Source organism: Rhodnius prolixus, unplaced genomic scaffold (genome assembly GCF_049639745.1).
Source record: "Rhodnius prolixus isolate KJV_2025 unplaced genomic scaffold, Rpr scaffold_3, whole genome shotgun sequence".
In the NCBI taxonomy this organism is placed as follows: Eukaryota; Metazoa; Arthropoda; class Insecta; order Hemiptera; family Reduviidae; genus Rhodnius; species Rhodnius prolixus.
Window position 1 is genome coordinate 13,586,525 of NW_027411603.1, and position 18,195 is coordinate 13,604,719.

The following is an 18,195-nucleotide window of genomic DNA, read 5'->3' on the forward strand; positions in this document are numbered from 1 at the left end:
TAATTTCTGACATAGTTTTATCTTTTTTTTATCATAGCTAACTGGCTGTGATAGCTTTTTATTATTATTTTTTTAATTAAAAAAAAGATTACATTTTTTGATAAAGGTATAAATTGAAATAAATTATATTACTACTATATAATGGCGAAAAGGTCGCTAATTTATTATTTTTTGCAACATTAAAGATGACATTCATTGAAGCTATATCAACAAAAATTAAGTTACAAGTAAGCTAGTTAAATTTTTAATAATTATAAAAAGAATAGTTTAAATTAAAGTGTAAAGCAGTGCTGCACCAAAATAGTTATTTGAATAAATATTTCTTTATTCTTCAGAATATTCAAATGGTTCTGGTGGATCTGGTTCCTTTTCATCTTCAGCTTTCGGCCCGAATGCTGAAACAAACAGTATTAAATAATAAATTATTTCTTCAGCCAAATAATAGTTTTCTCCAAAAACTCGTGATTTGCTTTATTTTGTATAAATGGCTTTTTGTGTAAATCCAATTCATTTTAAATAAAAATTTTTCCTGGTATAGCAGTGGGCAGTAAGTTTGGGAGGTCCTATTTTTTGACTGCAAAAAATGTTATTTGAAAGACAAAAAAAAAAATAATCCTTGAAGTTTTTTAAAAATGTAGTGTATAATACTGTTAATGGCGAACAGTAACTGATAATGTTAATAGGTCATTTATTTGTTTTATGGTTGTGGGTGAGTCAGAATAAATTTATCATCAAATAAAAGCAACCATCACGTCATTTTAATGTACCCGATGTGCAAGACTTCTTGACCTATGATTACAGTAACAATATCTAGCCAGGGTGTTGGTCTGGTGGTCAAGAGGGTGGTTTTGTAAGTGGGAGATCCCCAGTTCGAAGCCCGCTTATGCAGTCATTCATAATACTTAATACAACATAATACTTTTTTTCATAAAATGTAATATACTAATTTCGTCCAAAAGAAATAATAGTCGATGAGACGTGCAGTGCATTCATGGAGAATGACACCAGCCAGCAAATTAAACTCCCTTTAAACTATAATTTAAACATATTAGAAAAATAACTATACCTTGTAAATTTCAAATAATGAAAGGATATTTACCTGCCACAGGCTCCACTAGCTGTTCATCCTCGGAGCCTGCCTTCACGTGCCGCATCATTATGATACCACCAATGCTTACTTCCTTCAATGGGATGTAGCTGCCAGAGTCGACCAGAGACACCAACTTTAACTACATAAAAAAAAATAAATTGTAGTTGTGATGCTTATTATGTATAAATTATGTGATGCTTATTTATGTATTTTTTTCAGCAATGAATCTTGACAAGACATATAATAAGTAAATAAAATAATAAGTTAATAAATATATAATCGTACACATTTAGCACTATGTAAACTTGGTTATACTCTTAAAGTCTTTTAAAAAATTAATCATTCGATCCAGAGTAGAAAGATAATTTTTCAAGGCGTCCTTAAAAAAGTTGAGAATTTTATTCTGTCGCCTAATTTATTGGTAGGATGGACATTTCTCGACAATATGGAAAACTAATCATTGTTCGTTGAATGTATTTACATAACGGCAATAGATTTGTTTTCCATGAGATAAAGATTCGTTATCTGTGGGTGGTCACGTGGATTATCACCAGTTCCTCTCTTCTTATGGATCTAAAATACGAGGCTAACGGTTTTATAACTTCTATTCCTGTTGCCTGCCATTTTTGATTTATCGTGCGAGTTATCCATTGCGGCTGTCATCATGCTGGTTGCTTTTTTTGGTTACTTCTTTTGAATTTCCTCAAATTCCGAAGTGACCGAATACCCCCCCAAATGAGACTTTGTACCTTCATTTTTCAAATTGTATAGAAGGGTTGTATATCTTGGGTGACTGGATGTTTAGAATATTTATTTTTTAAGATTAGTTAATAACTAGTGTTTTTCGAATCTGAGCAAACAACAATATCACCCTGAATCTCTCTGACTTTTACTTCAAGTCAATTGCACGTCTAATATAATATTTCTTGGCGTCGGTATTCCTAATTTAATCTCCTCTCTATGATGATTGAGACCATGCTAAGAATTAGTTACTTTTAATTAAGCTTAATGAATTATAAATGTAAATAAGGAAAAAATGATAATACATAATTTATAAATTATTGAAACTGTTAACTTTTATTAAAAGAATCAAAGTACCTGATTTTTCATGACACGGGCTGGATTGCTCAAAATTTCAAAGTTTGGCTCTTGTTTCTTCTCTTCTCTCTTTTTCTCTTCTTCCTTCTCCTTCTTTTCCTTCTCTTTCTTTTCTTCTTCTTCCTTCTTTTCTTCGTCCTGAAATAAATAAGTCATACTTATAAAATAATTTCGTCTAAAAAGCTAAGAAAAACTTATTTATTTATTTTAACAAATAAAAATTAATTATTTGGCCAAATACTTCAAACAAAAATCGTGAAGTTTTGATCGAGCACCTAGAGAGGTTCAAACTGGTATTCAGAAACCAGTTAATGTCTTCCTGAGCCAAGTTATAATTCAATATTTGGTGGGCTTCTATTTGGATTAATATTTTATAAAATTTGCGGTCTACATTCACATACACGCAACACTAAGCTTAGCAATTCAGTGACTTATTATTTACATTATATTTAAATTAGAAAAAAGCAAGAGATTATGTGTACAAGGGTCAGTTAGAAAGATTTGAGATGTGAAAAAAGAAGTTAAGTTGAATTATTTTTAATTTATGAGGGCCTCTTATCCAGCAACTGTTTCACATCAGTCGCTTTCAATTAATCACTAAGTGCCGTAATGAAAGGTTTTTTTTTCCTTTTAATTTGAAAACAAATGATCTTAATGAAGAGCACTTTGAAGCTATAAAACTTAATCACAGAAATTAGTCTTTATGAATGAGGCTCAGCGCATTAAGTATAGCAACTTAATGTTGCTTCCTTAGGTAATGGAAGCTCCACTTGAGGCGAAAGATGGGAAGCTGTCACTCTTCGCACCTTTCTGTAAAGTGATCCTGAACGTCAGCTTGGGGAAGGGAGCCATTTATAATTACCTAGTGAATCCTACAAGTAAATATTATTTCCGAAATTCTTCGCAATGAAAATAATACTGAAGTGAAGAAGTAAGTACTGATGATTTGACGGCAGCTAGTTCCATACTTCCGAAAAAACCAATTAATAAACTTACAACTTCCATTCTGACATCAGATTTTGCTGTTCCCCTTCTGCGAGCTCGGGCAGCAATGCTCAATACAGCTGTGGTCACCTTTTCACGTTCTTCTCGCTTCTTTTCTTCAAGCGCTGGCGGATAAGCGAATACTGAAGGTTTGGCATTACTCTTGATCTCTAGTTTGGGCATCTAAAATCAAAACAGAAATGATTATATTTGATTTTAACTCATTATCTACGTTGTTAATGGAATGTTAATTTCAAAGAACTTGCTTAGTAATGATAATGGAATGACTAGTAGTAATTAACTTAACAAATAATCTTAATTTTTCTGCAATGAAAAGTTGTTTATCTATAATTTGCTTGAACATCTGCTTAATGCTGATAATGACAGGATATTTTTAATAACTACTTTATTAACAATATTAAGTTGATTGAGAAAAAGAAAATAAATGTTATATCTACCTTAAGCTGAGCATTGAGCGCGATCAGACAGGTTGGAGTGAATGCGAGTGCCAGGCATGGAGCAAGGGGGAACCAATACCAGTACTGGGTGAATACCAGCATACCCACGACGGCCAGCATGTTCGTGTGCCCAGTCCGGGATTCCAACGTCAGAGATACATTACGACCGCCTGCCAAAAACACATGACTACAGTTAATTGTTTATTAACTTTTATAGAACTTAATTTCTGAAAAGGTGTCCTAGCACTAGTTCGCTTTTTACAATCCTCTAACAACTTGAGAGTAGCTAAACTAAATATTTGAGACTTCGCAAATCTACTTTACTTTATAAGTAATGCTAAGCAAATGTTGAAAGCTATTTATTTTCTCTTACTTCTTGTGAGAAGAAGTAACGCGATTAATTATATCTGATGTATGAATTTGAGTTTTACTGAAGAAACACGTATTAGAGATATCTAGATTACGAAATCGTAGATTTTAAATTGGTCTCTCACAATACCTCTCATTCTGTTTTCGAAATATTTAGCTGTAAGAGTTAAGACACAGAGACCAGTCAACTATACATTTCGATGAAAATACAATATCATTAAACGTAAAAACTGTTGAAGTTAAATTGTGACTCCCAGCTATTAGGTGCTGAAATGAGATTATTTGGAGTTATAACTGCTGTTTTTTTCTGATCCTGTTGTCCCAAAACAACAACCCACATCAGAACGTTACGGGGAAGAGAACTCTGACCACCCCAGTTCGTCTCTAGAATGCTTATCGTTTAAACGCTTTCCCAAAGAAGTGATAAGAGTTACAATCTCCTGCCCTCTCTTTCTTTACAGCGGATCGGTAGCTAATTCCACTAACTGATTAGATCATTAACTGTACTTTAATGAATTCATTTTTCACTTTTTCAGATTATTCTTGAAAATGACTCCATTCTTTTCCTTTATATTCCACTTCAACGAATAAAATAAACAACTTTTAATTCATTTTAGGGGTTTCAGATGCGCTGCGCTGAGACAATGAGTCACCTGCAATAGCACGAATAAACATCTAGCGAAAATTTCAACTTTTACGAAACTCTAAGAATCAGAATTGTGAAAAGTGTAATTGTTCTTAACTGAAAAAATTTAAGTTACGACAGAGTGGTTGAAGATTTAATGCGAAGTACTATTTTAAATCGAACTAAAATTATTTTCGAGAAACAGAGGAATGAAAGAGGAGATAATTTTGATTACTGAATGAATTAAAGTTTAGTTTTTTTTTAGTAAATTTTTTTGTTTAGTCTTCTAAATAATCAAAAGGACAAAAAGAAATGTGACCCCTAATGCATTTTTTATAGCCTATTTCTTGAGAAATTTAGGGTTTTTCAGGTAAAATTTAGAAACTTAATAGAAAGAATGCTCGAGACTGCCGGAAAACTTCTAAGATTTTATTTTCTTTAATTTATAATATACTCTAAAACATTTATTATATTTTTCTATATTCTGTACCTCGGAGGGAAAAGGCACCATGTCACAAAAAGTAAATTTTACAGGGGAGCCAAATAAAGATATTTTTCCAAATTCATTTTTTGTTCCACTTTTCCGGTTGTACTCTTTCCTGTACTTCTCACCATTATTATTATAGTTGGTATGACCACTTAACCTCCCATATTTTAAAATATTTTATTTTGATCTCCATTGTGAAAAAAATTTATGCCCATGTAGTGCCTTTTACCCTTAAGTAATGAAGTATCATAGCGCTTTTTAAAAATACATAAATTGCTTAATAGTAAACATAGGACATAGTGCTTTACACCTGTAGAAAGAGCAACAAAAAATTCGTAAAATGATGCCAAAATCTGAAAATCGAAAAAATGGACATGGTGCCTTTTCCCTCCGATATTATCTAACACCGAGCAGCAATAATTTACACCTGAGCAAAATTTGTTAAATAGTTGTATGATTTTAAATTATAATGAAAATCAATTTTAATGAAAAGCCGAACATAACATCAGAGATACCCTAGTGTGCTCCTAATATCCATTTTCAGCGGAAAAAAGAAACCGATAAGTGTACCAAGTATTCAAATTTTAATGGGAAATCTTTGGAAATTTTCCGTTGAAATGTATCAGGAAACCTTAATTCCATAATTAAGTAGTTTTCCTAAATATTTTAGTGTTCCTCTAAATTTTCTAAAGCGAGTCTATCATAAAGAGATATACGTAGATGTAAAGAGTGATGTCTATTTTTTGTTGCAAGTGCAGGCCATCTATCGATCAGATGTTAGGCGTCAGGAGTCTGCTGTAAACTTCATCATATATCGTGTTATCAAATAAATCCAAGGAAAAAATCGGGAATGTAATCAAGTACTTTCCGAGTTAAAAAATAAATGCACGACGTGGAAGATGGCCAAGAAAATGTTGAGTAAACCTTTTTTTCTTCTCCTTGGAAACTGGTAAAAATATTTTATTACAACTAGAGACCTACTTTATTCTTAGCTTTTTTACCTGAGAACAAAATGCATTATCTTTGTTATAAAATAAACACAATGTTACTTGAACTTTGGGATAGATGTGGATTTCATTCTTTTATCTACGTCCATTGCTTCCAATATAGACGATGCAATTGGAGGCAGGGATCTTTTAGAATTTAGTGTCTTACTTACAAGTAGAAGAGCCTCAGTTTTTTCACTTAAAGAGAAGCCCTTAAAACAATTTCAGGAGTTCAGTATAATTTTCTAATCATCGATTTACTCGACATAAGCTTATTTCCTTTAATTCAGCGAGTTTTCGGATTCTCTGTTTTAAGAAAATGCTTAGTCTTTCATAACGAAGTCTCTAACCTAAGGCTACTGGCGTACCATCCAGACATAGTGAATGAGAAATAGGGGCACAACGGAACACACTAAAACCTCGTACAGTAAAGAGGAGCTTGGTGCCGGCCCATGTGAGTGTTCCAGCCTTTAAACACAAACCTAATGCATTCATTATAAAAGCTGATCTCTAATGATGAATAGAGGTCCGACAAGAAATAAGCATTCTCATAAGTAAGCATAAACACCTAAAGTAATTTTCAGACGTCGTAGTGAAAATATTTGATGAACTCATATTCGGTGTTTATATTAAATCTTTTTCAAAATGCGTATCAACATGATACTACTCGTGGCCTTGTCAATCAGGTAAGTTTGTAGACAACGACAACACAAAGCTGTAAGAGGCTCCATTAGGAAAAAGTAAACAAACATTTAACCCCTCATCTAAACAAACGAGCATAAAAGAATGTGAGTAAACTGACCTGCATCGATGATTCCTTGCGCGAGGATGGCACCGAATTTAGCCATAACATCTTCATGTTTGTCTACTATAACTTTAGCGTAGAGAGCTCTGAAGTCTTTTACCTGCAATATAAAGTTGTAGACTTAAGAGATACTTTCTTTCACAATTATTTTCGAAATAACACAATAAGATGGTAATATTATACTTATAAAATTAAAAAAGATGAAGTTATTTACCTTAGCGCAAGTCTGTTCAGTGTGCTGAATGAGGATCATGGCTGAAGCGATTAGAGCACCTTGTCTTACAAAGTTCACTGGATCGTTGGTCATCGGATCTAAAAGCGCTATTGCTTCCTACGGACAATCAACAAGCAAACAGTATTATAAAAAAGTTCCTTCTATTATCAACTAACCAATGTTAATTGATCCTGATTACTAAATTTGGGTACTTTTAATATTAACCACCTTCTAACAGCTACTACTTGTAGTTTTAGAATTGCAATTGTGTTTCTTTAAGCTCTTTAAACCAAAATTTCTGTATATATTTTAGAAAGAATTTTTAAAATATTTAAGGGTTGGTTTGCGCAGGAAACGTTACATGCTTTTTAAATATTAAAATTTGTATATAATCCCGATTTCTCTAATTAGTAATAAATTCATTTATTTCAATAATTCATTGTATGATGTTTACCTTGAGGCCAGTGCCTGCGCAGGCGATTCCAAGCGCCATGGCGGCACCATAACGTACATGGGGATTGTAACTTTCAGCAAGCAGAGATACCACGGATGGGCACTGTTCTGGAGTCCTGCAACAAACATTAATTTGTTAGTTGAAAAACAGTGAGCAATCATTAAAAAAAAAGGACATAGAATTCAATGTTATTGATTAAATATGTTAATGTTTTTTGTTTTTTTTTTTTGTTTGTTTGTTGGCTTCCTGTCTGATGTTAATGTTGGAAACTAACATATACAAATAATTAAATATGCAAATCAATCGAAATCAAAAACTAATTGAGTGAAAACTGGTTTTGTACTCGGCAAATCTTTGTTTCCATTTCAGGGCATCTTGAAGAACGGCAAATGCCATTGGCTGATCCTCCTAAGGTACCCGTTACATACCCTCTTATTTGAAAAAAAACAACATAATAATTGTTTTAATTAATTTATAAGGAGATTTTAAAACTGTTTCACGATACTGTTCCTCCTTTATTATTTGCAAGTTATCAGCATTTTTTGTGGATCATTCAAGACATATTATGAAAGAACACATTCTAAAGACAGATACAGAAGAAAAGATTTTAGAGCCTCCTTAGGAGCTGGCCTTAAATAAAACACTAAATTAGGAAAGACCTGGCTGGTCCCTTACATCTCCAAGAGCAAGATTAAATGAGAATGGATTAGCTGGTTAGTTTAGAGCACTGGATTCTCACGCGGAAATCTATTTGCTCCTAAAATCTCATGTCCGGTGATGGACAGTGTTGTCTGTAACGATAGAAGGTTGTCCGGAGGCCGGCCGTGCTCTACACAAATGCAAATAGCTTCAGATATTGCAGTACCATAAATGAAGAAATAAAATGAGAAATAAATCTGTAGATTTTCTGTAGACTAGTTATGTGGGCTAGTACTGGCCAGTTAGCTAGAGCACCTTGAACTGTAATCTTAGAATTACTTTTGGAAAAGGGAGTAGCACAAAGAAATCCTTTTTTGAAATGGGACACAGACAAAACATCCTAAATTGACGAACGATAGCAATTCTTGAGGGATAAGAGGAAGAACGTCTAAATCGTCTGCAACTTTCCGGTAGCTGGAAGGTTGACTTTCCTTTAGCTACTGGGTTTCAACTAATGTTCCTCGTGGGACCTGGTGAGTTTACCTTAAGCAGGACCAATTTAATGGTTGCAGAGCGAAGAAAAAAACAATATTAAAAATGCAAACCGAACCATAATCTTGATCGGTACACCAAATAAGGTGTGGTGAGAAAAAAAAAAATGACAGAAGATATTTGGATATCTGCAAGCCACTCTGGCACCCGACAATCGGTTAAATATGAAAAACAGACCCACCAACGGGCTTAAAGAGGCTTGTGGCGCACTGCCAAAGTCTTTGATCATTTGAGGGGACGAATTGGCACATTTTCCGTTGCGAGAAAGTACAATTCTGTTTTTTGCCCCCCCCCCGTTAACTAATTAGTACAGCGGTTCACATATAATTCGTGGTATCCCCATCTGCCTCTCTCTTTACACTGATAGGATGGACGTTGGTGACACTCACTAGATTGGAATTTACTGCGGGGAAAACCTGGTAAAAAACCATGTGAAATATTTATACAATTTTACATTACTGCATTTCCTACCTTTCAATTAAATTTTTATTTTCAACCCCATACATTGACTCAAAGCATCTAATTGAAATATATATTATTATAATGAACAGGATTGCACTGTATCAGGAATAAGAGAATGCAAAAATAGAGTGTCGTAGTACGTGCAACTGATTCATTAATAAGCAGCAATCTTAACAAGCCACTTTTACAAAAAGAAATTTAGCAAATGCTGTGTGGTCACAGTGAATAAAACTGACACCAGAGAGCACAAAATTCTTGTAGAATCAAAAGCAGAACTAAATTATTGTTAAAAAATTATTGTTGCCCTTTTATACCAATAATTATAAAATGATAACCAAAAACTATAAACAAAGTTGATCGGTAAAAGTGAGTAATCTCTAATGCCTTGAAAACTCCGAGAAAACGCTCCTGATTTACAGTTGAACGATCATAACTGGCTAAGTTTAAGTAAAACACTATACAGGGTAGGTTTTTCTAGAGAAAGACGGCTGATATGCTATCTCAACTTTACATATCATGCCTTTATATAAAAGCAGTTTGTCTATACATACATGTTAGATAATTTAGTTTTGTCTCGATTCCTACTAGTGTTTTAATCTTTTCAGAGCTGATTGCTGAAACCAAAGGGAATACTTGCATGACTTTGATGAACCAGGAATGTTATAAGCATTTTAATATTATAAAGCATGAATTATGGAAATCCTAAGGGCTGTAAACGTAAATTTGATCCTAGTTCTTTGCAAAAATACGTCACTAATTTTTTTTCCCAAAAAGTATTTATCTTTAAAGTAGCCCTTAAAAAAACAACTGCAAATTTAGCAACTTTAACAAATGTTCGAAGGCTAAATAAAAAATAAGAAAAAGAATTCAAGTGTAAAGAGAATTCTCAATTATAATTTGATCAACTTCCAGTAGGTAAACTATGTATGCTTCTCAATCAGATATTTACAATTTAACCGTCGAGAATTACTATTACTAGCTAGCTGGATTCCATAGACAAGCAACTAACCTTAAACAAACAGTCTGCCAGAGCAAGGGTGCAATTAACATTGTATTTACACTCTATTCTACTTGGAAACTTCAAGTCCAAAAGTACACTAAGTTGTTGGGAGAAAATGACGCTATTAAAAGTTTTAGCCGACATTAAGAAGAAAAAAGGAATGTGTCATACCACAAATGGATACAATTAATTATTCTCCCACCAAAAATAGAACAAATAGTAAACCATAATATTAATTTTCATAAAACCACAGTTAATAACTTAACATGTTAATAGTGAAGTTAGTCTTTTGAACTATTAAAACGATTGCAGGATAAAAATTAATACGGAACTTTTGAGCAAAGAGTTGGCACTCCCTTGTCCAAAAAATCTAGAAATCATTCACACTTCTGTAGTAAATAATTATGGTGTGAATTTTATGTGCAATTTGACATAAGCCAAAGTGGCCTAACACGATTATAGCCGACATCATCAATGTGCCTCAGCCAAGTGAACATACATCACATTATGTGATAAAAGTAAAAGTATGATGTAGAACATAAATGCGTAACGTAATAAACGTAAAAGAACCAAACACAATAAAAAAAAAAATGTGTATCAGCTGTTTACATAATAGATTAAAACGAGCTGTTCAGAAACCTTAACCACTCACCTATCCTGAGCCTGTAACGATTCTGCTGCAGGGCAGTACCATCAATTAGCTACATGAATCCCAACTCTATTTCTACTTTCTAGAATCATGCCGATGTAAACAACAAATCTAGTTATAGTTTTCGCTATTAAATTATAAAAACCTTTTATTTCTAAAAGTTCGTTGCACGTAAACACTGTAATAGTTTATTAAGTTAGCGTTTAATAAAAGTGGTTCTCCTAAAAAACACCAAATATCGTTAGTCGACTCCGTGGAGGCAAGAGGGCGCAATTGTTTGAAATCTGAATTACACTTAATTCTCCTAATTTTGCATTTAGTACTTAACAAAAAGTGGTAAACATAAATTTGTGATAACTATTAAAAATAATTTTAACTTAGCGAAATAAAACAATACTTTTTGAGAAATAGTGCTTCAATTCTTTCTTTTTTAATGGCCAAATAACTGTTAAATTTGATTTTGGACATTGTGCATTTGGCAGTGTAAATTTTAGGACAATAGGGGCATGAATAAAACATCGAACTCGAAGTCTCCTTAGCACATAATCAAAGTTGGCTACCTCCTCATGTAAATATTGAATTATTAATTTTGAAAGAGGATTATATAAATTATTGAACTCGTATGCTAGGATTTGTGTAAATTGAACAAGCTAGCAATTACCCAGCTCCATAATCACAATTCCTTCACCAGTAACCACTGACCGGCCTACTTGAAGGCCCAACTTTAACCATCTCTGGTCTTGGTCTCAGCCTTCTATCCTGTCTGGTTACCAAAAAGTTTCATATTACTCTTATGTAGGAACCCAACAAAATCTGGAACTCCAGCATGGCATATTCAATGAAGCTTGACTTAGCAAAACTATCACACCTAATAATCTCCCTTCTCTAGAAGGTAGAAACCTTCAATGATACCAATAATAGTAGCATAGAAAATCTTGTCCATTACCCCGCCTAAAACCACAAGCGGCCGTATATCTTAAGAAGTAGGGCGTGCGACCTGCTGAAGAAAGATATCTTTCAAGAATGAAGTCTGCCTTCATAACTTAACTTAATAAGATAACTTAGGCCACTGGAAGAAATGCAGTAAAAGAATAAGTAGGGCTGTAGAAAAAGCAATTTAATACCAGTGGTTTTATTTAGATAACTGTAAAAACAAAAAAAACACTATTTTGAGAAACAGAGAATTAAAACTAAATTAGAGAGTGCAATAAATCACCTACATAATACTTAATGACGCTCTGTTCTTCTGCAGAAAGTGCTTTAATGGTATTAGGATGGACGCAGAAGTAGGGCAGTACAATAAGACTAGATAGAGTAGCAACTAAGTCTAATAACAATAGACTGGACTAGGGTATGCTGGTAAACTTAACTGCTTCATCACTAGAAATATGACACCCCCTGAAAGAAATATTCACTTCACGACAGAACGCCACTAGAAATATGGCACCACCTGTTTAACAGTTCAACTTCATGGTTACATTTTTTTTTTTTTACCACTTGAATTCCTTCCGTTCTGAATGCTTATAGGTATAACATACTATTGCTCCTTTCTCCAGTTGTGACATTATTAGGAGAATCCTGGCCAGCACTAACATAATCCTGTAGAAACGGCTGAAGGCCAAGAATCGCCATCCTAGTTAAAAATACGCCCATTTCTCCACATATCTATATCACTAAAACTTTTTGTTCGTTTTAACCTACACTACTTAATGAGGAGTCAGTTTTGTTATTCATGAATGATATTTCCCTTTAATATTAAATTTATCTTCATTTCTTTCTTTTGTAATAGTTCTCCAAGCAATTTTATTAAATCTTATAAAATATACTTTAAAAATCAAGAGTCTAAATCTGTGATCATTCCAACTGTTACTATACTTTAACTAACCTTAAAGGCAGGACTTTTAGTTCATGCCAATCTTTAGATCATTTTTACACCCTAAGAGATCTCGTCACAGAAGCCAGATTCACTGTAAAGCACCTTACATCAACGGATCCGTCTCTACAAATTGAACTGTATCTTTACATGTGCAGATTTAGTTGACTATGTATTCATAGGAGAGAAAAAGCAATAGATGATTAGTAATACCACCTGAATAGACGATGCTCGGATAATCAGGCCGAACGTCGGCTTAGGTTAAGGCTATAGATCGAGGATGCAGGAAAAATAAATGAATAAAAAGGCAGTAAGGATCGGGTTGGTACGTATGTACAGACTAACATTGGTTTCTGATTGAGCACATCCGGGAGTTGATCCAAAAGCTGAACTAAATAAAACAGAAATTCATGTCAACTGGATTAAAGCGCACGTAGGTAACCAAGGAAATGAAGTTACGTTACACACTACACACTAGCGAAACATGCTGTTCAGAATGTTTGGGGAGAGAAATAGTACAGCATTTCCTAGATCTTACATTAAATCAATGCTCTCTGAAAGTAGTACTATTAAGTGGCAAACCTCCTTGGATAATCTAAGAGTAGTAGCCTTTCCAAGAAGTCTAAATGCACCGTAATGCAATTAGGCACCTACAAAAATCCGCTATGTGTAACACAAACCTTGAGCGGACATAAGAAAAATGAAATAAATAGCGAAGCGACTGAAAATGCAATTTAAATAATCTCTAAAGCTTATGAATAATTTTGCACTTCAATTAAATCATAGAATCAAGCAAAAGCGAGGAAGGAGATTCAGCAATATGGACACACATTATGGTTTGTGGTACGGCGGTAACCAATTTCAGGCGGGCAGTAACCGTATTATTAGGTTCCAGTAATGTTTCCAGTAGGTGCAATGGGTTGCACATCCAATAACTGAGAGATTACATCTTTGATGCTGCCTGAAGATAAATTGTTTAATTAATAAATTTAATAAATAAAAGTTTAAATTTATGAACAATATTTGATATCAAACAATATTCTCTTACCGCAATCATTAAAACTATATGTAACAGACGAATGTTTATAAAATTACACACATAGTAAAAAGAAAAATACAGGCTGGAAGATGTAATTTTGACTTTAGGGCTTAATTTCTACCCGCATACCATCTCCTAAGGTTACTTTACGGCAGTGGTTACTGAACTTTCTTTTACAGTCTTCCGCTTCTTGTTAACAAATGGTCATTCCCCTCTGTATTTTTTGTTTTAACAGTTTAATTAAATAAATATAATTTTAACAGTACAATTAATTTAACTGAGCACAAAAAGATGTAAATTTTACGGAATTCTTAACAGGAGAATTTAGTTTATAATAGTGTATTAGTTAAATCCAGACTCGATAGTTTCTCAGAATATACGTACTATTTCCTTTATCTTACAACGACTTACTCATTTTATGGCCTAATGAAGCACATAGAATAACAAAGCAGAATGTCTGTTACGTTATTTGTGATTTGTACAAAAATGGGTCAAAATGAATGAAGTGATGTAATTCTTCGTAATGCTTCGTATGACATTTCGTTTTTAAGTAAAGATTTCTAGTTTCTCTTGAATCTTGAATTTTCGCAATTCAGTTTTTGAAGGGGTTTTGTTTCTCAAAGAACTAACCATCCCTCTTAAGTGCTAACCCAGAATTATCAAATAGCTTTAACAATCAGAACAATATTGTGGTTTATCGAAGTCCAATTTGAGGCGGTAGTGCGCCTTTAAAGAATAGGTTTCTGATTAAAACAAACTAAAAATTCTTAAAACGTGCACTTAATTGATTTCAATAAAAATTAATGCTGAAAGCTTGTATAATAAACAATTAATTTTTTTTATTTTTGGCCGGAAAAGTTAGTCTTATTAAGAAAGATAATCTTTTAGTTTGGGAGGTTCTGAGGGAGACATATATTTCTCTTAAAACCATTCTACTGGATGTGATGGTGGTGCTACTTGTTGCAGGCAGTACAATCACATTCTCCTGCTTTTCCTTACTATATCTTATGGCAGCTTAAATAAACTGAATGCTAGCAATATTTGAGTCAGAAATATGTTGGAGAAATATCTAAGAGGATATCGAGTGAACATGCACTTAGAATAGTGTGTCCACAGTTCTGATAGTTAATATTTCATTTAATGTAGCTGACAGAGATGAATAACCTGGTGAAAGTCAATCTGGAAATATGTGATGGCTGTTTTGTTGTTGACATCTCCTGCAGAGCAGTAATAAAGACAGGAAAGAAATGGATTTCCTATGTGAGAATACCTGTCAGAATAAAGCAAAGGATTAAAATACAAAACAAAACAAAAAAAAAGGTGGACAATAGTTTGAGAGAATATTAATCTAAACGGGATTTGGAATACTTCAAAATCTGGTATTTTGGACTGAGTGGCAGATGATGCGTATGTCTGTGTCACAATGATATGTACGTAAATAACACAGATAGAGGAATATCGGTTGCTTGCTGACGTAGATGGCAGTGGGTATGTGGCTTGGATCAGTCTCTCCAATTGTGTTCAGAATTCAATATTAATATCTCTCTTACTCCATTCTACCAAAGTTCCCAATCTAGTTACCTACTTCCCATTGGGAAAACTTTTTCATTTAATTATTGCTTCTTTTTTTATCCACTTTGATAAAATTATAACTTCGAATATTAAAAAAAACTACTACAACCACTTCAAGGATAGATCGACTGGTCCATAGTACAGCAGGAAACCGTATGAATTCTTCAATACTTTGTGAGAAGAATTTTGCGACAGAAATAAGGCCATATATTTATTAAAGAGTCCGTAAAATGATTTTTAAAAAATGATCAGTGTGTGATAAAATATCTCAAAAATAGAATAAACTTTAAATTGCGTTTAAACCACGTCAGCTTGTACCATACTTAGATTCTTCTAAGGTCATCAACAGGGGTATTGTTTATCTTTTTCAACTTTCTCTAGAGTATTCTATAAAATCCAAGACTACAAACAGCCACAGAAATTCAGAGTTTTTAATTTCTAGTCCATGGGTCAGTGCTAGAGGCGGTGCAATTATGATAAAACCAAGCAGCAATAAAATGTCAAAGTTGAAAAGATCAAGTTTTGCAGCTCGGTTGTGGATTAAGCTGTTTTTTAGTTACCTAAAAATATATCGGTCCGGCTCTATAAAACCTATATTTATTCTGGATACCTCCTTTCTTGGAGTATAAAACTTTTTTCATTAAATATCTTCTGAAATCTGCTGTAATATGAGTATTAGTTCTCCAACCATCGCCATAAATTACATGATGTTAGTTAGAGCAGGCTCTTTTTTTTATTATACATATTTTATTTAATAAACTAAGGTATTATAATATTTAAACTGGAATTATAAATATTATTAAGCAAATGTTCCAGCAACCCATTAACGCGTTACTAGAAGTAGTTCAATTCAATGATGTATCAGTTTTTAGACCACTAAAAATTGCGGGGAACTGTTCGGAATTATTTCGCAGCTAATCTTTTTCATTTTGAAATAATCACTTTCAAAAATTAGTGGTTTTTCTTTTTTAAAAAAAAGAAGCCTTTTGAACATGATTCTGACCAAACACCATTAAGTTATTTTACACTTATGATTGAAGCTGGAGGATCATAAAGTACCACATACCAGTGAACCTAGTGCTGGGTAAGAGAAAAGGCCCAGGATCCCTGTGTTTTATTAAATTTTCTTAGTTTAGTCTTCCAGGCGCAACAATCTCAGGGATAGAATACATTTTGTTATCTGCAGTTCTGTACTGTAGAGAAAAAGAACCTCACATAACACATTTAAGGGAAGTGAAGAATCTCAAAAACTCCCTCAGAATCTTCAACAAAAACAATTTCAATAGAAAACCGGAAGTCTATTAAACAAAGTTATTTGAAAAATCCTTTAGTCGCTTTGCCGAACTCATAAAAATAAATTTAAACAATCCTAAAAAAGACAGTGAAGCGATATTTTTCAAAAACAGGGATTTTAAATTACATTTCTCCCGGGCAAAGAAGCTAGAACAAAATAATATTGTGAAACAGCACCATACAAAGTAGATTAACAGTAATTGTAACAGCAGAACAAAACTTATTGGAAGGTAAGAAAATCGTTAAGAGAAGAAAACACAATAATAGCAAGGGTTGGGCTTTAGTTCAAAAGCGCTAACTAAATCGTCAAAATATCCATTTATTTTTAAGAATTACTAGTGAAATATAATTGAAGCCAATACCTTAAAAAATTATTTATATAGCAGTTATTACATAAGTTATCTCTTTGCACTATTTTTGTTTGGCAATAATGCAGAACAAAGAGCTGAACAAATCAGCGGACTATTGCAGAGGGTGGGTTCAAAAGTAAACAGAAAAAGCGATACAAGATACAACGAGGCATATAAAGCACTAAGTTGTAATTGTAAGCTATTTCTCCCAGTTTGGAGCCAGAATCAAATACAGTTGTTCAGAGAAGTAAAGCAGAATATTCATCCTTTCTCTTACTTAACTCCAGCGTCCTTAGATTGTCATCAACACTCGCACACGGGTACACATTAATAACGGCTGGTCCATAATTCCACGGAGACACACTTCACCTTTTCAACAGAACAGGATTCATTAATAAAGAGAGCAAGAAGTATCAGAAGCTGCGGGGTTATTAGTGCCGCTTTCGACACAAATACAATCTCCAGGATAACTTCCTCGGCAAGATCAACAACAGATTTGACGAAATTACAAGTTATACTGACGTAGCCTCTAACATATTTCGTTTAATGAATATAATGAACTGTTCTATTTCATAAATTATAATTTTAATAAATAAAACGTGATATCTTCCATCAGTGATTCCAAGCAAGCACCATTGTCCCTGACGTAAATTAGAAATTAGATAAAAATAAAGTTATTACATTTTTTAAATTGTTCTAAATCTATTTCTATTAATAATTTTTTTTAAAATGAATTAAGCCCTTTATTAAGCTAAATGTAGTCTAACATAAACTGTGTTTACTGAGAATTACGTTCAAGACTAAACCCAGAAACCACTTTTGTCAGGCAAAAAGTATGGTGTGAAACAAAAACTTAATAAGTTGAGGTGAATTCTCTACATTATTTGGATGAATTAACATCTGATCATGGATGAAAAACCGTAATCAATCACCTTCTAAATACGATCAGCTGCCATAAATTTGGTAAAAGCCTTGAGCATGTTTGTAATCTGTGAAGAGCTCTCGGGTCCGATTTGTTTGTTTTATAAAAGTAAACGCCGCCTGTAGTTCGGTGCTTCTTATGTTGTACGAGTAGGTGGAAAATCCAGTGTAGAGACAGGCAAACAAATATAGTGATGTCTTTTCGCCTAGTTTGTTACATGAATTAATCCATCAATGCCGGGCAGCTAAATTGTGCTAGTCTCATTATAATTCAC

General features: G+C 33.3%; 1 protein-coding gene across 1 annotated transcript in view; it reads right to left on the bottom strand.

Annotated features, from left to right (window-relative positions):
• Positions 1-139: 139 nt before the first annotated feature.
• Positions 140-18,195, bottom strand: part of Rpn2 (Regulatory particle non-ATPase 2) — a 406,206-nt gene continuing 388,150 nt past the window's right edge. Inside the window, exons 12-19 of the mRNA XM_074127467.1 lie at positions 7,571-7,685; positions 7,117-7,233; positions 6,900-7,002; positions 3,631-3,800; positions 3,185-3,355; positions 2,189-2,326; positions 1,100-1,229; positions 140-395 (exon numbers count right to left, since the gene is read on the bottom strand). Of these exons, the coding sequence (XP_073983568.1) occupies positions 325-395; positions 1,100-1,229; positions 2,189-2,326; positions 3,185-3,355; positions 3,631-3,800; positions 6,900-7,002; positions 7,117-7,233; positions 7,571-7,685 (1,015 nt within the window). The 3' untranslated portion in view covers positions 140-324. The remainder of the gene's footprint in view (positions 396-1,099; positions 1,230-2,188; positions 2,327-3,184; positions 3,356-3,630; positions 3,801-6,899; positions 7,003-7,116; positions 7,234-7,570; positions 7,686-18,195) is intronic.